This window comes from Cyprinus carpio, chromosome A23 (assembly GCF_018340385.1).
Source record: "Cyprinus carpio isolate SPL01 chromosome A23, ASM1834038v1, whole genome shotgun sequence".
Taxonomy (NCBI): domain Eukaryota; kingdom Metazoa; phylum Chordata; class Actinopteri; order Cypriniformes; family Cyprinidae; genus Cyprinus; species Cyprinus carpio.
Genome location: NC_056594.1, coordinates 10,760,296 through 10,783,050, shown reverse-complemented (window position 1 = coordinate 10,783,050; position 22,755 = coordinate 10,760,296). Strand labels below are relative to the sequence as shown.

The 22,755-nt window shown below is 35.5% G+C and overlaps 1 protein-coding gene across 1 annotated transcript in view; it reads right to left on the bottom strand.

Moving 5' to 3' along the window:
* Positions 1–884: 884 nt before the first annotated feature.
* The window catches only part of LOC109090065 (voltage-gated potassium channel subunit beta-2-like), a 36,721-nt gene continuing 14,850 nt past the window's right edge, over positions 885–22,755 (bottom strand). The window contains exons 2-15 of the mRNA XM_042713969.1: positions 14,613–14,656; positions 14,431–14,468; positions 13,873–13,952; positions 12,128–12,172; positions 10,191–10,235; positions 9,465–9,508; positions 9,136–9,222; positions 7,761–7,805; positions 5,862–5,927; positions 5,005–5,160; positions 4,813–4,907; positions 3,380–3,500; positions 2,031–2,119; positions 885–1,553 (exon numbers count right to left, since the gene is read on the bottom strand). Of these exons, the coding sequence (XP_042569903.1) occupies positions 1,464–1,553; positions 2,031–2,119; positions 3,380–3,500; positions 4,813–4,907; positions 5,005–5,160; positions 5,862–5,927; positions 7,761–7,805; positions 9,136–9,222; positions 9,465–9,508; positions 10,191–10,235; positions 12,128–12,172; positions 13,873–13,952; positions 14,431–14,468; positions 14,613–14,656 (1,045 nt within the window). The 3' untranslated portion in view covers positions 885–1,463. The remainder of the gene's footprint in view (positions 1,554–2,030; positions 2,120–3,379; positions 3,501–4,812; positions 4,908–5,004; positions 5,161–5,861; positions 5,928–7,760; positions 7,806–9,135; positions 9,223–9,464; positions 9,509–10,190; positions 10,236–12,127; positions 12,173–13,872; positions 13,953–14,430; positions 14,469–14,612; positions 14,657–22,755) is intronic.

The following is a 22,755-nucleotide window of genomic DNA, read 5'->3' as shown; positions in this document are numbered from 1 at the left end:
GATAACATATAAATGACCCCATAAAGCCTCTGTCACCCACACCAGCTTACAGTATACTCTCCATTCACCACTGGTTTTAAAATGCCATAATGCATACACATACAGATGAAACACGCTAAACAAATGGTTGCCAGCACTGAATATTTTGCATTAGTACTAAATAAGGCATATAATCTAGTAATTCTCAGACAGCAAATGAACACTGTCAAAATAACTCGCTTATTAGTTTGAAGATGTCTAAAAGACACATCTGGAATAATGTTTCATGGAAAACACATGCAAAATAACTTGCACTGCCTTGCAATTATTAGTGTAAATTATCATTAATCAAAAGCAATAGTTAGTTTAAAGCCTTTTTCGAACTAGTAATGTAAAATTTAATGTAGTAGGCTAATGTGTAGTGAGTCAGTAGAGGGCGGCATTGGATGAAAAAACTGACAAAAACTGACAAATAACAGGAAATAGTAAAACACCTTAATGCTTTAAAAAAAAAGAGATAAGCTTATCTAAATACTAACAGAAAAACAAAAAATACAGTGGGCTTCCACATACAAATTGCAAACTACTTAAAATAGACAACATTCAGACATAAAACAAAGCAGGGCAGATCGAGCACAGAAGTTTCTTTGGTTTCAGCCCGAAGAAGCGATGACAAATGAGCACACAGACCACCACTCACCTACTGTCTGTCAACACTCTATTAGGTCATTTGCATCTTAAAAAAGGTTTTAAAAGTAAAAAGAACAATGAGTTTACAAACACTTTCTGATATTGCAAATTTGTTGAGGCCTGTACACTTTCTGATATTAAAATTTCTGAGTCTCACAACCCATTGCAAATTTGTTGAGGCCTGTAAGCTTTATAAAGTAGCTATTATATGTATGTTTAGAGCTAAAACACAGTCAGAATTGATGTAGCTTGTAGTATAAATGAGGTCTTGTAAACAAGCACTAGATTGGCTAACAATTTTTATATAAAACTAGAGATGAGTAACATCAAATGCCTTATTTAGTTTGTTCAGTCATGTAACTTTCTGCATTCACCAAACTGCTTCATCAGCTTCATTACTTCCTGTGAGCTTACGCAAATGTATTTGTTTTCCAACATGTAGGAAAAAAGCATGTGCCATGGCCAGATCTCATGCATTTCTAAAGCAAGTACAAATTCTGGATCTCTAATACTGCACTTCTTAGTGTTTACTACAAGGGGACAAAGGGGAGGAGGAAGCGAGCCAGTGCGCTTGATTTCAGTGGTTTCTTGATAGCTGATTTGTATGTGAGCATGCTTCCCTTCTGCCCGTGTGGTTCTTGGCCTCCTCTCAGATTAATGTCGGCAGACTTCATGTAGTGTGTGAGTTGGCTTCTCCGGCAGGACCTGTGACAGTGCTGGTCCCATGTGCCAATGTTTTTTCAGTCAAAGCTCAGAGAAAGAAGCAGGTCGACCCAGTGTCACTGGCTTTCCTTTTAAGACCGGTAGTCCTTTTTACTGTAGGGCTTGTTGCCTAGGATACTGTCCACTTCATGTATAATTGATGATGATAATTTTGGAAGAACCTGGAAGAATGCTGGGTTGAAGTTTAATGTGTTTTTTCTGTTACAGATTTATTGATAACAACAAGCACCTAATATCTTTTTTATGCTACCTTTTCCATTTTTGCAGTTTTATAATTGATTTAAAGTTGGCTGAAAAGATTATAATGGGCTGTTTAATGTCAAGTTGTATATTGAGAATTTTCACCATATAGTAGGGCTGCATGATTAATCTGCGATGTGTTGATTTATACTCGAGCTGCTCTTGACCCAGTCTTTTTTTGTTTTTAGTAGTGGTTCTATTGACACAGTAATTTTTTTGGTCTTGGTTTTCTTTGTGTCTGCTCTGAGTTTGGGTCACTTATAATGTGTTTTTGTATGTTCTGCATTTTTGGTCAATCTTCCCATTTGTGTATGATTTTATTTTTTGTATTTTATGTTGTGAGTTTGTAAATGCAACTTTGATCATGTATGTACTGTATCCTGCTGTGAGTGGCTCACCTGTATGGCTCCTATGTTCTCCATCAGCTGTTCAGTGCTGGAGGCCCCCAGCAGCACACAGCTCACCCCCTCATTCCTCAGACACCACGCTAGAGACACACCAAAGCACAGACACTTCACATCTCTCTAAACACCTGAAACAGTCAACTGTAAATGTGAAAGCCATTTGAAAACTCAACCAGAAATTCAGCCTCAGGTAAAAGAGCAAATTCTAGATATTAGATTCTCTAAGGAGAGATGAAAGCAATTCAGACCTGTGTGCTTTTATATAACCAACAATGTCAGAACACTGAACAGAAAATCTAGATATTAGATTATGTTAGTGGATGTTCCTTGTCTTACTGTACAGTAAATCCACAACATTTTGATCACTGAATATACGGTTTCAAATTCAAACTGAGCTGAATTTTGAAGTTTTATCAAAGTGCCAAACAGTGTGCATCTGGTCTGCACTAACCTACTGAACCCCTGCTTTTACGCTGACCTTTACTGCTCTATTAAATAAGGTTATACAGTATAAATGATTAGAATGGATACATGCAACAAAACCTGAAACAACACGGGCAAACCTTGTCTGAAATGTTGCAATTATCTGTGCTGTTTCCCCTTTGATGAATGATAGTAGTCATCGGTTGATTGTTTTATATGCTTACTGTGCTTTACACAACTAGGACACGTTCCTGGACTGACATCATGTGTTGTTCCTATCAAGCAAACACTAACCTTTGCACTTTTGGGACAGGTTTAGCTTTAAGATAATCTCACATTGGCAGATTTTTGAATTTTAGTCTGGTCCATATTACAACTTATTCTGGCCAAGAACAGCCCACTAAGACAGGAAGAGACCACCTGAACAAAATATAATTACGCAAAGAACCACAGGTAACTCTGCCTTACACACTGAAATACACAATGGAAAGAAAGGTAAAAAAGCTGTCACTGGGGTGGTATCCTTTCAAAGGGTACAGCTTTATACTTTATTTACCCCTAAAGGGTGCGAATTAGTACATTATGTGTATATATTCATTAGGGGTGCATGATAAATATCGGCCGATAATTATCATGCACCCCTAATATTCATGACTTAATAGGGCCATATTCATCAACCAAACCTTGTCCAATTGCATCAGGTCAGTAAATGGACTGTTAAAACCTCTGATTGCTTGATAAGGAAGTTCAAGAACAGAAACAAACATTTAACAGACACAAGACCATCCAACACAAGACCTCAGACAAAAGATACATGACAGAAGCAGGAGACAAGGACAGACAGCCTGTCCTGAGCTCCAGGCAGGCAGGCAGACAGACAGACAGAAAGAGAGAGAGCAGCAAAGCCCGGGCAGAATTACCGATGGCCAGCTGGGGCAGCGTGCAGCCCAGCCGCTCCGCAATGGCCTGCAACTCTTTCAGCTTTGCCTGCTGACGGCGGCCTTCCTCACTCAGGATCTTGTCCTTCAACCACTGGTAGCCCTGTTTCAAACAGACAGCACACCTGCTCAGAGAGCTACACACCACTGGCTGATGAGCCACAGGAATAGCTGCTGGATATTCATTGTGTTTGTGGAGTAATGATAGATGGAATGGATGATATCTGCACACACAGCCACAGGAACATGAGTGTTTTATGAGCAGGTGCTGATGGGAAAGTGATGGGTACCAGCTGCTTAAAGGTGGTGAACATTATACTTCTCAAAATTTTGCTCAATTGATCATGCTCTCACAAGAAATAGGACAGGGCTATGTTGTAGACATTAATTGTTAATTATTAAGTTGTATAATGTTGTAATTTATGCTACTTTGTTATAGAAACAAATAATTTATAATAAAAAATGCTGTGTTGTGATTTTTTTTTCCCATGGATCACACACATACACAAACACCCAAAGAATTTTCCCATACACTATGCTTACCAAAACTGCATTTGTTTGATTAAAAGTGCAGTAAAAAATATATAATTATATTGTGACATATTATTACAATTTAAAATAAATGTTTTTAATACAATTTAAAATGTAATTTATTCCTGTGATGCAAAGCTGAGTTTTCAGCAGCCATCACTCCAGTCTTCAGTGTCACATGATCCTTCAGAAATCATTTTAATATAGTGATTTGCTGCCCAAGAAACATTTCTTTGTTGAAACTGTGTTGCATTTCTATAATGATTCTTTAATGAATAGAAAGTTTAAAGGAACAGAATTTAATGTTTATTTTCCAACATTATAAATGTTATCTTTACTGTCACTTTTGATCAACTGACACCCAAACATTTAAATGCAAATTATGATTTTAGTATAGTGTAAATAGTAGCAGAATTACTATTTTGGGTGGCATCTTAAAATTAACAAATATAAAACTGTAAAAAATTTAATTTAATCCGCAAATAAATTCTAAACTATCTTGAAAGCGTGCATGCTACTTTCATATTTTTGGAATACTTTTCAATGTATACAGAGTGTATACGTTTGGATTTTACCTCTGTTTTTTAACCTTTTGTTTGTAATTTTGTTGCTTCCATACTTAATCTAAACATGTTAATTATCTTTTATCATGCTAATTATGTATATTTACAAATGTTCATGTGTACCTCAGGTGAATCTGCTATTGACATGTTGGAAATGTGTTGCATTCTACTTACATCTGGATGCATTCTTATCAGATAAAGTGATAGAAAAAAAAATCCCAAAATACAAACGAAAACGCAAGCAGGGCCTTCATTTAAAACACACAGTCAGAACAGACCAACAGGAGTGCTGAGAGACAGTAACACATAGACGAGGAATACCTTGAGAGAGGCTCTGGAAAAAGGAGGCACACCGCTGTCATACTTTCCTGAGATGATCCCACAGGCCAGCGGAGACCACGTCATGGCTCCTACACCTGCACATACAACACTATTACAGCAACTCTGTTACTTGATTTCATTTTCTGAGTTTGCAAGAAAAATAATGCTTCTCTAGTGAATACACACACACACCTATCTTATGGAAGAGTTCAGGCAACTGTACTTCCACCTTCTCTCTCTGAAACATGTGATATTCGGCCTGTTCACAGACAGGTGGGATCAGGTTAAACTGTCGTGCCACTGAGTACGCCTCCTGAAAAACATCCAATAGTACACACAGATTCAGAGCTGCTCATAATAGAACAAATTTATTTATACATAGTGTCTTTTTACTTCATTTCATGTTTAATTCAATGTGTTACTTACCGTGTAATTGTACACATTTTAAATTCTATGCCAAATTTTTTCAGTGCATTAGCCAAACAAAAGAGCAGATGACATTGGGACAAAAATATTTTTATTGTGACCATGAATTAAGAATCAGTTCTCATGACTTAATTTGGGAAAAATCAGTACAATATAGCCATGATTTACTAAAATGAGAAAACCAATTAGTATAACATAGCCACAATTTACTAGAACTAGTGAACGAGTTAGTGTGGCCACAATTAACTAACACAAGGATATATGTATCACTGATTCCTGAGATAAGGGACAAAACATGTTTTAAAATGTGAGTTTTTTATTATTGACACATTATTTATACATGTATATATTTGTAGAGAAAGGTCTTAGCTAATGAACCATGTAAGGGAACAGGTTTTTCTGAAAATGTTTTTTTTTTTTCTAAATTTACATGAATTACATAATGCGTATCTATTCAAAATACACTTTAATGAAAGAAAATGAGATGCTGAAACAACCTGAATACTTATTATATAATATTTATTTTACTGAAAACAAAAAAAAATCTTTATTTGAATGTGCTAAACAATTTGCTTGTGATTTCAATGTGATTTTGATATCCATGGTGATCTAGATGGAGGTACAGCGGGACGTGCCCCAATACATGGCCATTCCCTGGTTAATCACATGGGTCATCGCTCGCACCGTCTCTGCCAATTACAATATTAACAATCAAAGTCTGGACAACACTTAGACATTGAGGGACCGAGGAACAAAAGCAGATGCGATCAGAGAGTATCTGACAGAGAGTAAGACTGCAATAAAAAACAAGGACCAATATAACGTTAAAGTAATAGAAGTGGAGCAGAAGTAGATTCTGAGAAAGGCTAAGAGCAACAAAGGCCATTATTCATATTTTCTTTATGCAAAGTGACAGGGCATTAGAAATGGCCTGAAGGTTATGCATGTTATAGTAACTCTACTCAAAGAGTTTCTCAGTGGGCGGAAAATAAATCAGGACTGCATGACTACTCCACAAGACTGCATTTCATTGACATTAAGCAAAGGAGCAACTTTCCACAGTCGAGCCTACAATCTTCTTCATGTCATGAGATTATTATATACTGCTGCATGAATATACCCTATTATAAGAAAGGAGCCAGATAAAATGGATAAAAGAAAACTATGTTAATAATAAAACATATCTGTCAAGTACTATAGAGGTGTCACACCATCTTTGTACATTGCAGTAGCTTCACACAAACATTAATTTAAGAAGCAGTAGCAAGTCTCTCTCCTTCAGACTTAAATTCTTGAAAAGTTTTGATTAGTAACATTTTAAAGGATTCCAAAAAACTGCTTGTTTAAAAATGCATTTTGTGGATCTATACAGTCTATACAGTCCATTTTTATAGACCCACATCAGATGCCAATATATTTAATGTGTTCCTATTCACATAAATTAATGCTACATAAATTATGTATTTTATAATTTAGTGATGAGGCCACACCACAAGAAATTCCCACATATTAACATAAACTGCAAAAAAGAAACTGTATACATAAAATATACAAAGATAATTAAATAGGTCATATATTATGAACAAAGATAATTAAATAGGTCATATATTATGAACAAAAAAAAACATCCAATTTTTTTTTTTTATATTTTTTTGTGTGTAAAAACTGTGGAGACAGGGAAGGAGTATGAAGACAAACTATGTGTTCATATGGTAAAATATCCACAATTTACCAGTTTAAAGTGGGATCTGGTAAGCAGCTTTTGTCTTTTTTATGAATTTAAGATTTATGAATAATATCACTGTAAACCATTAGCAGACAAAGAGAAAATATCAAAAAAGAGGAAATACAAAGACAGACACATGCAAAAAAGAGAGCAGTCACTTGCAGTAATAAAATATTCACATGCAGGGAAGCCGAGGACACTGCAGTCAATCATCTTGCAAAAAAAAAAAAAAAAAGTATTGATTTTAAGAAAATCAAGATTAGGCTAAAGCAAAGTATGAGCGGAAGCTGGTTAAAGTGCTTCAATGTATTTAATTATTAACCTTTCATTATAATATGTATGATATATGCAACTGTATTGAACTGTATTGAACTATGTTTGAACTGACGGAAAAAATAAAAAGGAAAAAAGAAACGAAGCCCAAAAAATGTATCCACCTGGCAATTAGATGAAAAGTACACTTCTAAGAAAAATTAATAATGGAGAAGATATTAAAATGGAATGAAAATGCATGGTAACCATTTAAAAAAAAAAAGGATAAAAAACAGACACTATAGTCAGTCAGTAAGATGCAATGACCTACTCCAAATTTCACTTGCAAGATGGACAGGATAGTCAAAGAAATCAATCATTCTACAGCATACCAGGTTTAAGAGGAACTTCTGGAAAGCTTCAGCATTTTATGGACACGGTCAGGTTTCTCACACCAGGATAAGAGGGCAAACTATCACAAATCAAAGCCATAAAATGCTTTTGGAGACAAGAGGTCAAAACTCTCACTGAGGGTACCATGTACCTTCTATGATGAATGTTCTTGATTTTGAAGTGTTAAATGGATCTCCTGGTGATAAACAAACAAACAAACAAAAGACTGTGAAGAGGTTTCCAATCAGCAAATGGAATGAAATCTCTGAAGAAGAAAAAAAGGCAGCAGAACTGGACCATAGCAGATTCTGCAATTCCCAGCTTAATGGGACCACGCTTGAACTCTGGAGGTCTGTGCACAAGCACGAGCAATCATGTCTACATGACCATGACCTCAGATGCACCAGGCTTAGTCTCTAAGACATTAATCATTCTATCCACATACCCCTCACAGCTGTACAGCATGGGATCGTCACACTAACTTAGTTAAGTTAGGCTCAGTTAACAGCATTTGTAATATGTTGATTACCTTAAAATTTCATTTAGACTCATCCCTCATTTTCTTTAAAAAAAGCCAAAAATGGAGGTTACACTGAGGAAGCTAAAATGGAAGTGAATGAAGCCAAATTTTGAGGGTTTAAAGACTTGAATTAATTTTAAATGTATTTAATTAAAAAAATTATATAATGCATGTTTTTTTTTTAGGTGCAAAGTTGTTTAAATCATCATTTCTATTTATCATTAATCTTCCATTGTAAGTACCTAACTGTAAGTTACCTTGTTTTAAAGAAAAAGAGGAACAAATAAAAAATATTTTTTTGTGGTAATAAACATTTTGACACAAATGATGTTGACTGAGTTTAATTTGTTTTGAACTTGTATTTATTTAATATCTCACCATTCTTAAGGAGATCATTATCAGCCAATCAGGACATTAAGAAAATGAGGTGACAAAATCATATTAGCCTGAATCCAATAAAATTACCATGCTATAGTGCTGTGAATATGCTATTTACAGTAAGTAACCTAAGGTCTTTCAGTCATGCTGCTTCAGTTGTTTAGCCCTCTAAACTATTGCTTGCTATTATAAAAGATCTACTGTGATGAGATGAAGATGTACTAGTCCATTTTATGCATTTGTAAAACTCTCCAAAGCAAGAGCATGCACTCTTCCTCAACTAAATTACAACTTGACCCAACCATTAAATGCATAATGGATGCAACTGCTGTGATGCAAACTTGAATCATCTTGACAGCATGCTCCATTCACTGCTCCATTATTGTGTATGACGTTGTAGTTTATTACAAAATTAATGGGATGATTAGTCTATTTATGGAACTTTTGCACCTTAAAGGTTAAACAACTCTCTGCCATTGGTCTCAATGTGTTTGATCTCTTTGATGTGTTGAGAGCTGTGTGGCTGGATACAGTCCCATGCTTCAGTGCAAAGCAGTTAAGTGAGCCATTCCAGTGCTGGGAGTCAAAGATGATAAAACTATCCCAGCATCCTATCAAGCACACCTACCTTCCATTGGTGTGTTGGGGTCGGGTCTGTTAGCAAACACTACGTCCACATACTCTAACTGAAGTCTCTCCAATGACGCCCTTAGACCTAGAGGTCAGAAAAACAAAGTTCTATTTAAAGCTGAGATAAGTAATTTCTTACATGTTAAAATAAATTTTCTTATCTTTTCATTTCCGACTTGTGACTAGCACCTCAATTATACAATGCAGCATTAAATTAGCACTGTACAAATCTTGAATGAAGATCTTTATGGGGTTAAAACATGGCATTGTGGATTTTTGCATTTAGTATATAAAATGCAATCAAGAACATTGTATAACTTGACTTACCCTCTATGATGTGTTTTCTAGACAAGCCTCTCTCTGTTTCTGCTCTGAAAAATAAACAAGAACGTGACGTCTACACATTTAAATATTATTAAGTTGAATGATTCTTTAACTTTTATTTTTAACCTTTAAATTTCTAATCAGAATGTCAACTTGATATTTCTGCGAACAACAGATTTCTCTTTTGTGACGTATGTCAGACTTCTACAATCATTTAATCTGCTTAAATCCCGTCCCTTTCTTAAAATCAACAGCAGGCTTGTATTCAGATCTGCTTGTGGAACTAATTGCTATCAAAATGTGAGTACAGTGGTAATTTAAACCTATTAATGTTTGATAGTGACCTCACATCAGTGCTCGGCTTTGGCCTTTAATTTGCCCTGAGTGAAAGAGCACAGCTCAGAGGGGGATTTGACCTGGACTGTTCTCCAGTGAGGGTCTGCAGAACTTCCCTTACAATATCCCACACCATTAACCTGTTTCCCCTGTTGCTCTCACAGTCGGGGGAAGATATGAATCATCATTAACCTCTTTCTGACACACACACACACACACACACACACACACACACACACACACACACACACACACACACCACACACACACACACACACACACAACAACATCTGTCTCCTTCACTAAACACTGTAGAAAGCCAGGTGTAGCCACAACAAACACACACACACACACACACACACACACACACACACACATAAGCATAGCACTTACTTTCCACCCCAGTATATCTTGGTGGTGATGACCAAACTGGAACGTCTATGAAAGACAGGAGACAAAGTGGTTGAAAGCGAAACAAAGGCAAGGACGGGCCTGACATCACAAAGCTTGATGGGTAAACAACGGTGTCAGTTTAGGCTTCAGGAAATGACACTGTAATTACACTGTAGTCCAGGTAATGAAAAGTTCAGGAACCACTGTATTTGAACATAATAACCAGGGTTTTTAATTTTTTAACTAAATTAATTCTAAAATATACATTATTTGTGTTTGAACATAATAACCAGGGTTTTTAATTTTTTAACTAAATTAATTATATGCCCACCACAAGAATAAAAAATTTTAATAATAACCAGGGTTTTTAATTTTTTAACTAAATTAATTCTAAAATATACATTATTAAAATGATTTTGCCATAAAAGTAAATTTGGGAGATGGAAAGACAAGAATTGCAATTAGGCTTAATGTGTTGATTAAACTTTAGAAGGCTATGATTTTATTAAATAAACATGAGCAATGCACGTTTCAAAGTCAGGTGCTGTGCTGCTCTATATACTGCCGTTACCGGGGAAACCGCTATAATTATGCCATTCCTAAAGCGCCACTTGCTGACAGAGAATGAATTTGTATTTTCAATTTGCATTTTGTTCGATGTGAAAATTAACCCATGTTTTAAATGTAAATGTGAACTGGTAAATCAACAAGAAGATAATGCATTATAAAAATGTAAACTATATGTAAAATTATATTACATTACAATAATATACAATAATAGTTTAAATTAACATAATTACTGATTGTTTTGACTCATTCATTTTCTTAAAAATGGTTTAAACGCTGAAATGTGAAGTTTACTGTTTTATAAAACTTTATTTTTGTGAAAACCTGTATCTGAACTGTAAATCATGCTTTTTAAAGTCATTTTATAGGTTAATATGTTGCCCCTGGCATTGCCCTAAACCACTCATATGGTATTAATATTTTTCGTTTTTATTTATTTATTTTAATGTCCAAACTAATTGCACTATATTTAATGTATTATCATTTTCTATTCTTAACTGTCTATTCTTAACTTCTTTAAATTCATTTTAAACCTCTTAAATCAATTTTTAAATCATTTTCAAAGTTTTTAAATTCCTTGTTTTATTGTTGTGATAATTTTTTTATTATTATTTTCTTTTCTTTTATGAAAAGCACTTTGAAATTACCATTGTGTATGAAATGTGCTATATAAACAAACTTGCCTTGCCTTGCGCAGGTCTTAAAAAGTCTTACATTTGAGCATAAAAATCTAGTAGATACCCTGTATGTATATGTGTGTGTGTGTGTGTGTATTTATATATATATATATATATATATATATATATATATATATATATATATATATATATACAAACAAAAAAAATTATTAAAATAATAAAATGCATTATAATGTTAACCCTAAAATAACATTCTTATTTTAGAATAAATAATCTAAATAATATTTTCTGTTAATAAAAAAAGTAAACGTCTTTGCAGAAGATGATCTAAATAAGCGGCTTTTGTAGAAAATTCATGCTAAAAATATTCTCCTCTCCCAAGAGAAGATTTTTTGAATACTTGAAACTGCAGTCATGCCACATTTCAAAAAAGGGCAAAAACTTGGGTCCAAAATTAGACATCTTTCCCAGGGGGGAATGGCTTTTCGCCTCAGTGCATCCATACAGTGAATAGCAGGGTGAATAAAAGCTAATGTCCCCTTAAGTGTAAATTCCACATTAGTCATTTACAAACTAACAGGAGCTGCAAGGTACAAGCAAGTGTCTTTCCATTGAGACGAAGCCAGCAGTTATTCTGACAGTCTGAGGAGGAGAAAACAGCACACAAACATAGCAAATCACATCAAATAAGAGCTTGAGAATGTTCTGAAAACAGCAAATCAATATGTTTACCTCCACCCTTTCTTCTTGATGATACTGCCGAGAACCATTTCAGCCCTGCAAGAAAATGAGAAGCAATTATGATGCTATTATTTTAGCCTAAACCTTCTCCTCCTAACTTGCATCACAGTCGGTGAGCAAAAGTATCCTCTACACTGGGGGATTCCCTGTTCTGAGCTTCTGGAGAATTAAGCTAATGAAGCATTCACTTTATAGCAATATAAAAGGAACTCCCAGTGTAAACACATACAAAACGCTTCATGTTTTTTTTTTTTTTACTCTTGTGGGCAGATTTTTAAAAAGGGGAAAGAGTGGAAGGGAGGGAGAGCATCTGATGACAGATGTTACATTTTGCCATCAGGACCAATGTGTTCTTCATGAATGGTTCTCCCATCAGGCCTCGTCATCCCTTTGCGAGAATGCGAGTCCTTGTGACAGCTTGTAACAAATGAAGCGCTATTGTAACGTGGGCTCAAGAGGGCAGCAGATGTCCTTAGACAAACTCACAAACAGTACTAGTGTTCGTCTTCTATTTAACTAACAGTCTAGATTAGTAAATCTACTGTTTGTGAAAACGGCAAGTATCTGTGTATGAGTAATAAAGGATGGGTTGTTCATCTGTGCTGAAGTATTTACATACTGTCTTCATCATTCTGCATGAGCCTCATTGCCAGCTTGACAAGGCATGAAACATGGAGTAAAAATGTGATAAAACGCCCCGCGCACACACACACAGACGACATATATAAGGTTATGTCCTTTAACACTCATGAGGTCTACCTCATTAAAGTGCCGTTTTGTACCGTTGAGTGGATTTCCACTGAGTCAGGTTATTTCCGCTCGACTTTATCAGCAATTCCCTGACGTTACAGTTCCACGGCATTGCAGAAAAATAAAGACGGCAATGCTAAATTTACTGCAAGCTAGCAGGTTTCGGCTATTCACCTTTCCATCTTTTTTCCTCTTCTTGCACAAGTGAATTCTGCTGACAAAACACTAACTTCTTTCACTAAGTCGTCCTAAACATAGATACCTAAAGTGTACAGTAAACAGCAGTTGTAATGTTATAAGTATGAATATTAGTGTATTGCATTCAGCAACTTATAATACATAAATACAAATATAATTCGTTTTTAATTTAAATGAATTAAAAAAAAGTATTATAATAAAAATAACAGATTTTTTTTTAAAAAATACATTTTAACTGACAGTGTTTACTTTTATTAATTTATATAATATTTTACTATATATATACTATATATGAGGCTCTCTCTCTCTCTCTCTCTCTCTCTGTCTCTATATATATATATATATATATAGCCTCAGTCAAATGCTTATTGAATTTATTAGATCTAGGGCCATTCACTCTATGGACATTTACGAAAACACGTCCTTCCCAAATATTCAGAAAAGATGTTGATTACTATGGGTTTTTTAATAAACAGTTCTTCAACTTTAACACATTAGGTCTCGACAATTTTGAATACTGTGTCACATCTTCACTATAAATCTTGTTTCCAAAGCTATAATATAATGAAAACATTTTTAAAGACATTTTAATTGCAAACAATGATTTGCTTCCTGAAACCCATTTTATATTCATCAGATCTGTGAGAAGTAGGTCTATACAGTCCTGTCAAAGATGAAAATGTTGCTAAAATTATACTTAATACTTAACTAGTCTCCCCATATATAAGTGTAAATCCCTATGACTGATTAAGAGCGGCAGCAATGAATTATGGGAAATCAGTACTCACTTCCCTGCCGCATATACCTCGGCCGTGTCAAACAGATTGATACCGTTCTCGTATGCCAGAGTCATCAGCTGCTCAGCTATCTGAGAGAAGAAAGATAGAGGAGAGATGGGGACAGATCACAGATATAGAGAAAACGGACAGCTGAGAGACCATTTTAGCTTTATGTTGTCTTCAGCAGTATAAAACTCAAACTGATATTGTTGTACTGTACTGCACCCTGTGCTGCTATTTAGTTACTTTACAGTTGATGTTGTTCAAAGCTACACTTAAAGCATTCAGCAGAGCCGCTCATTGTGCCCCTATAGGTGCACTAAACAGTACACATGTTTAGGCTTCACTGGATATGACAATGGACTTCATACACCTATCACAAAACATGACATAAATGCATAATTTTTTTAGTTTCTTATTTCTTTAACATATTGTACTTTGGGTGATGTCAGTATGTTTTTTTTCTTCGGGTTTTTAATGCTTTGCTGAAAAAGTGCTAGCATGCTAAATGCTAATGTCCAGTAGTTTGTAAATAAACAAAGAGTAACAATCCGTTAAAAACCCTACCTCTTCTGTTATTTGACCACCAAATGTCACCCATGTGCCTGAAAAGAGAATGTACATGTAGTGTCAGAGTGACACATGCAGTATTAAATACTGTAACAGTGCTGCTCAGTCAATCCTAAGCTAATTCAATTATCAGATATTTATAAAAGATGAACAGTGAGAGCCTATCATGTTTTACTCACCCAGCCCTAGACATGATACCCGTAAGCCAGATTTCCCAAGGTTCCTAAAAAAATAGCAAACACTTTAGATCAAATTAGATGCAAATTTAGATAAAATTAGATGCAATCATGCCGATTAATGACAATCAATGATAGCTGTTTCAATGTAATGCATAAATAAAGGTACTGTACTGTGATGCATAAATTGTACTTAATGTTTCAGACTGGTCTACGGATGTATATTGTAATTTGGTCAGTAGCACAGCTACAGTATGAATAAATCTGAACTCATTGTGTTTTCATTATGTGTAACCTGGGCCATTGGTTACATATGTACTGTAGCAGTCACTGTTTATAACTCCCACTTATACTCGGACAATAAAAGAGAATTAAATCCAGCCTGGATACAGCACTACAGTACCTTCAGCCCGATGAACCAATCAGAAGACCACCGGGGTCTTTTGTTCGATATCTTTTGAGTTTGCAAAGAGCCAAGGTTACAGTGCTGAGCAATTACTATAAGACCACACAGTCAAGGACACAGACTGCCTTCAGAATTACAGCTATTCAGTGAGCTTTTGATTCTTATTTGAAGGATGGGAAGCAATTTATGACTGGCACAAAACAAAGATGTTGCTTTAAAAGACTTTTTTATGGTATAAACTTTTAAAAGGTATTCAGAAATGTTTTTAGAAAAGTAGCAAGAGTCATGAAATTATCCTTGAGAGACATTCCTACTGTATATCCCTCAGGGAAGTTATTCACTGTGTTTTCACCACATACTGACAAAAATTTGTGATGGAATTATATGGTTTAATCATGTAATCATCAGTTCTACACAAATCGGTTAGGTAAAAGAAACAGAATTAATTTTCGTAACTCCGACGTCATCAAATTAAGTTATTTTGAAGTGACCAATAGTAGTCTCAAAAGTGATTTCATATGGTTCCCTGAAAAGATTTAATCAGTTTAATCAGATGGACAAACACTCTAAAACAAGTACGTCTTCCGAATGTTATCACGCATATCAAAATAGACGTCTCTGAGATGTACATGTGCTTTCAGCGATGCAATAGTGAACTGTTAGCGTGCAATAGCACATATTAGCATGCTAAATCCTAAGTCTGCTCCTTAAAGCAGCAAAGACATACTCCTTATGTATCCGTCCTCACACAAAAGCTCCACTCTTCACCACAGTAGTAACCCAATGTAAATTTAAATGGTTCTAAATCACAACAACCGAACATTAAACACTATTAAGTCTTCCCCTTTTATAATCTTGCTCTAAAACATACACAAAAATACTTCATTTCAACATTTACTCTCTCAAAGCATGCTGAACTACAGTTTATTCTTGATTGATTCATATTCACCCTACATTATATAATGTAGCAGATTGCACGTTAGAAAATTATATTAATAGGAAGTAAAGAAATCAAGTTCAGAAGAGAGAAACAATTGTTTTGTACATTATCAAAGCATTCTGCTCATGTAATATGATTAAATTTGATCTGTTTTTCTAGGCTTGTTTTACAATAAATTATTATTATGAATTATCAACCAAAATTAATAATGTGTAATGTTTTAGGACTCTGAATAAAGGCCTGTAGTTGAAGCATGTACAGTGTATTCATTAACTGTAAACAGGCTGTCATCAATGTCACCTTTAAGTGGCTTTGAACAGAACATAAGCGGAGAACTTATCAACTCAAATCAAATTATCAGTGAGCATGGAGGTCCTGAAAACCAGTGATGAATTTTTAACTGGTTAAATGGAGATAGAGTTACAGGAAGGGAGATCCATTGACCAGCCTGTGAAGGTGAACTGGCCACCTGCTGACGGGGCTCAAACTGATGCGCAAAGCCCTGTACATGTTCACATGTCGCTAATAACTGATCTTTCCATCTAACAAGACACAGGCTCCTCTCTGGCAGTACAGTGGTGTGGTGCTGAACAATGCTGAACATTTAAGTCTAGCATGCGCTGGTGCTAGACAACTGCGGCCGCAACCAGAGAGCAGAGAAAAACAGTCAAGCACGTCTTTAGCCCTCTTTAATTATGGAACGCAGCAAACTGTAGAACATAATCATTGGAGAGAATGTTCCCTTCTACAGTTAAATGACTGAAATTAAAAACATATATATAATCTGGGATAATCATGTAATAGTATTTGGGTGGGATGGAGCACCAGTAATTGCCTTTCCAATGTTTAATGTTTTTTTCTCCAACCCCATCCAGTTACCTTACAAACCCCAGTTTGGGAATTCCTTTGCTAATGAACAGAACAAAACCATAAAATTCACACAATGAATAAATGAATGAATGAATACATTGTCTTTGAGCATGAAAAAATATATATTTATAATATTTTTTATATAAAATAATTTAGTGCTTCTGTTTTTTATATTAAAACAAAGAACTGGTGTCAAAAACTTGCCTGGCCTGCTAAAAGCTCAGACCTGCTCGGGGACTGTGAAAGTGGTCTTCTTTTCTTTGTAAGGCTTTTGAGCTCCTCTAAGAAAAGCAATTACCTTTTAAAGGTGCTCTCATTGATTTAATTGACTTGGGATTTCCTTAAAAGTGTACTTCTCCCTCACAAACCTTCCCCTTTAATTGTATTCTGATTCTCAAAGGTGAAGTTTGATGTAATTAAAGGTTACTGTATGGCTCCATATTGCTTTCATGTCCAGTTCTCTGTTAGATGAAACTGTGGCAGGTTATCTGCACTGTCTGAGCTGAAGATTGCTGGACAGGGTCAATGTGGCCAGACAACAAAGGTAAAATGCTGTGGTTAAGTCCTGCACAACCCAAAAACTGTCTGTGATGTTGATTTATTTAAATGGTTGTAGTTTTCATTTGAAGGATCAAACACACACTGTGCAACTAGAGTAGACTGATTCACAAACAAATGACTGTAATGAGTTGGTTCTTTTTAGAAAATCAAAAACATGCTACACAACCAGTGCTGTCTGATTCATGAACAAATGAGTCAGTTGTTTTTAGCAGCATGGCGTCATGGCAACAGTTCAGCCCTTGCACCCAGAAGGTTGACGGTTCAAACCCTGAAAGGCATAAATTGTAATCTATCAGCACCTTGAGAAAGACACACTGTAATGCCTGATTTTGTGGAGTAAGTCTACTAAGTGTTCCAGTGAATAAAAGACTTATACTGTACTTACACTGAACCAGTTCAATATTATAACTGCAGAGATTATTCTACTGGACAGAGTTTGAAATGAATTATTTAGTGCATACTGAATTGCTTAATGATCAATACTGTTGAGATTATTCTACTGGACAGAGTTTGAAATGAATTATTTAGTGCATACTGACTGTTACTTCAGTCTGACAAGCTTAATGTACATCATTTGCAACAACTAAAGAACTATGGTTTATTAGCCAGAAGTTCCTGCAGTACACATGGAAAACCCATTACTTAGATCAAAACATGTAACCATGTCTTTAAACAAACTAAGCTTTCTTGAACTTCTAAGGTGAATGGCAGCAAAGGTACTTGGCAGTGTATGGGTGTTTAAAAGGCACATTCACATTGAGAGGAGAAACTCGCTCAGTACCTTCCCAGAGAGCTACACTTGGCTGAGGCTGCATGTGTGGGAAACGCTGGGCCTGCTCCACTAATCTTTGGCATCCGTTAATGGATGTCGACAGGGCCTTTATCACAGATCAAAATGGGTCTCTATATGCAGCACACTGCATTCCTACACTATCACAGCAGTTGATGGAGGCACAGTAACTAGATAGTGCTGAACTGTGAGCATATATACTCTCATTCGTCTTTGACCATCACAACACAGCACAGTTCGGCAAAGGCAGACTCCAAAACTGTCCTATGGCTGGCCCAGACAGCAGATGTCTTAATTAAAGAACAGGAACACACACACACACACACACACACACACACACACACACACACACACACACACACACACACACACACACACACACACACACACACACACACACACAAGCTCATTAACATGCCAGATGAGCAAACATCCTGAGCTTCAGAGAGGTTAAGAATAGCAATACACACACAGTTCACAACATACATTTGACCTCACACACATTCAATGTACAGTAAGCCACCAGGAATCCCTCTGAGAATGTTTTCATCATGTCAAGCCTGAAATTTCAAACGAGATCCACTCAGGCAAGATAAAAAGCCAGTATACTCACTGTTTCATCACTCTAAACTAAAAAAGGGCTTTAAGTGGAGGAGTAGAAAGGTGTGCAACATCGTTACATAAGATAGGCTGGGGGCACAAGTAAGTGAAAAGGTAAAGAAAGGATATGAGGGAAGTAAAAGACAAAATGTTAAGAAGAAAGAGTTAGAAAACCAAGAGGAGGATGTATCAACAAGGGTTTTGTATGCTACGCTTCACTAGAGAACTACAGGCACGATATTGCCTAGGAGGCATAGGCACTTTATCAAAATGAGTAATCTTATCCCCACAGGGGCCCACTTCTCCCTGCCCAAACACTTCACATGGGGTGCCAAAATATCACAATGTGTGTATGAAAAATGTCCTGTTGGGCAAATCTTTGCTAAGGAATGGTTTTGGAAATGAAGTGTATATCGATGAAATTAGAGGATAGAGTCACTACAGAAACAATACTATACAATATTATTGTTGGATTAAGAAATTATCCAAACAATTCTGAGAAATGAATGCACCTTCAACCCAAATCTTAGTAGAGGTGAAAGTCACAATGCAGCAAACTGCAAAATGGTGAACTGAATTATAAGCTCTCTGTTGACATCTGTGGTTGAAACAAAATTGAAAGTAACACATAGAGGAACATTTGTACTTTTTTTGTGTTTACTGTGTTGTCCTTCTTTATTCCTCTTTTGCAAAAAGACACATCTCTGAAAAATATCTGTCAACTAAGCATGCAAGGAGCGTATCTGCTGACATAATAGCAGGATCTTCTTTTCATTGTTTGCAGGCATGACAAAGGAGAAATGACAGAAGCCTGAAATTTCCCACCAGATCAAAATTGCAGTCATTATTATAAGGCATGCCCATACTTTTTATGGACTAGATCAACTGTTTAAATTTAAGAAACGGTACCTTTAAGAAAACCTTTTTAAAAATAATATCTATACAGAAATTAATGCTGCAGCCTGCAAAATTTGTAAAAATTGTGACATTTCAACCTGTATGTGAGGAAATCTTTGCCATATTTTCAAGCTCAAACAGAATCTGCTGACTTTACATTTTCTTTGCTGATTTGAGGTAAAAACCTGTAGGATTCTGCATAGTTTTGCAAAAGCGGTGTCCGTGCAGGATTTTTTTTTTTTTTTTTTTTTTTTACAAAACTATTATATAAAGCGCTAAGGTTCGAGTCCCATGAAATACAATTCACAACATTCAATGAAAGAGCTCAAAGTCTCATATAAACAACCCGAAGCAGCATGCACATAAATTTTGTCAAATCTCACGCTTGATTTTGTTAACTTAAACTTAGTTAGATTTAGGGTAGGGTTTAGTGCAGTTGGTTTGTTAATTTTAAATGTGAAAGAGCTTTAATATTTTAACATTACTAATTTCTGCTGTGATACGTACAACAACCAATGTAATAATATGTTGCCTTAGTCAAGTTTACTTGTTTTGGAGAAAACTGAACACGCTACTTAGTGCCAATCACTTTGAAAGTGTCGTGAAACATGTTCTAAGCAACACAAAATCTTTTAGCAAAAAAACGTCTGCAAGAAGAAAAATGATTGCTTGTAGCACTTCTTGCAGACAAGTCACCTGAAAAGTACAGCAACACAGTATGTACCCGGAGCAATGTATTTCAGTTTTTGCAGAAATGTAGACTGGGTTAAAATTCTGTTATGGCATAAATGTCAAAACGTCCATCAATCCAGAACTGTACACTTCATGTTTAAGAAACATCATTTTCCATTCTCGTGTCTTCCCAGTTAAGAGTGCACATTGAATTCATGGGTTTATCTTGGACAAATAAAGGTTAGCTTGCATAACTGGCTGGCCTGACCGAAGCAGTCCTGCTGTTTTCTGCCCAGGGAACAGCAGGCAGAAACTGCAGCCCGTTTGTGCGTTTATGTAATCATCACTTCAGTTTTCTTTCTGCAGACCCCAGAGAGACACACACTTACACGATGCCTCAACACAACCCTCTTCATCTTTCTAATTCTGTCTCTTCCTGCGTCTTTCAAATTCTTGAACAAAAACGGGCATAGGAACATTGATAATAGTCAAGTGATAACTGTAGAGCCCATATAGATACACGCCACAGAATGGGACGACAGGAACAAAACCTCCAGGTTGCATTTATCAGCTGATGACATTTCATGAGTGAGCATTCACAAAATGTAAGATCACAACAGACGCAAGTCACACAAGTATGTAGGGTTTTTAAAGGTTCTTGCCTGAGGTGCATGTGCAGAAACTCATCCTCACCACAATATGCCAGGGCACATTTAATGTTGGCTCATCAGACATGGAGAGGTTCCACGTTGCCATGTTACTCATTCATAGTCTGTTAATCAACATCATTGCACTGTAGCTGCAAACTGCTGAGAGGAAAATTGTGATTGTGTCATAATTTCAGCAAAGACCCTCACAACATTGATACACTACAAATTGTAAATACACTACAAATTGTTTGTAAACTATAGTAGTTCCATAACTACAGTACATGAATAGATACATTATTGTACAATTATGTTGTAAGTTATTCACCCTTACAGCCAGTTTGTGTAGAAGACAGAAAGTAGTGCAAATTGGACAGTTTTTTATCAAAAAGACATCATGATCAGGTAAATTAAAATGACACACAAAAATCATGTTAAGCAAGTCCAGTAAGCCACATCTCCAGCCTTCATGACTATGATATGACATTTACATATTTACAGCTTTGAATTTCAAAGACTTAATTGCAATGGGAGAATTAGCTTTAAGAGCCAAGACATTTGGTAGCAGCACAGCGAGAGAGAGAAGCTTTTCAGGTGTTCAGTTACACATTAGTTTAATCAGGAAGCAGAAGACACTCTACATTACCTTGCATGGCTACAAAGTGCCTTTGATGTACAATTACGCAAATTACAGTATGGAAAAATGAGGAGGGAGGGTGGGCTTACTTTAAGGATCGAGCACACTATTATTTTGCAGTGAGCAGATAGTAAGCAGCACGGGTATGTTACAAAAGACCGTGGGCTGTATGAGTGCTGCAGTCGAAAGAGTGAGAGAGAGCACCTTGTGCTCCCAATAATGCTAAGCAGTGGAATATGATCACACTGCATCTCCATTTCATATAGAGAACATGCTAATGTGTATAACAGTCAGGCACTAACAGAAATCTCCATCTCTACCCCCTCCTCTGAACCTGGACAGAAGAGCAATGCGTCTACACAAATACAGTCAATTAGTCAAATTAAAGTCTTTATCTTTTGTCAAGAGGTCAATATTAAAACTATTACTATTTGTATTATTTTGTCTAAATAAAACACTAAAAACTGAGTTCAGTTGCTTTGAATGCTACAAATGAATTTAGGCATGAAAACTTTATAATGTACAGCATGAAAAAAATGGATGTTCATATTGAGATTTGTTAAAAATTTAACTATGTTATTATAATTTAACTATATAAATTTAACTATGCATTTAACTATGTTATTAATTATTAGTTATTATTAGTGTTAGATTAAGTGAGTATTAGATGGAAATTAATTAAAATATAAATGGGGAAATGGCCAGTTAAACCATTTGGTTTAAACGTGAGCAAATGTGAATACTGGAAATTAACCAATATGGAGAATATATTTATTAAAAAATAGCCATAAAAAAATAAAGATTATATATTTAAATATATAAATACAAAAAGAAAACAAAGTGTATAAAATACAATGTTATTGTTTGAAATATTCTAATTTTTAAATTCATAAATATTTTGCTGATGTAGATTTCTGATTTATCATGTCAAACTAAAGACTGCAGAAAATTGTGACTGCTGAAAATTCAGCTTTGTCATCAGAGGAATAAATTATATTTTTTAGAAAATAATTTATGGTAACACTTTAGTATAGAGACCAATTCTCACTATTAAGTAGTTGCTTATTAGCATGCCTATTATCAACATATTGGCTGGTTATAAAGAACATATTCTGCACGACCATAT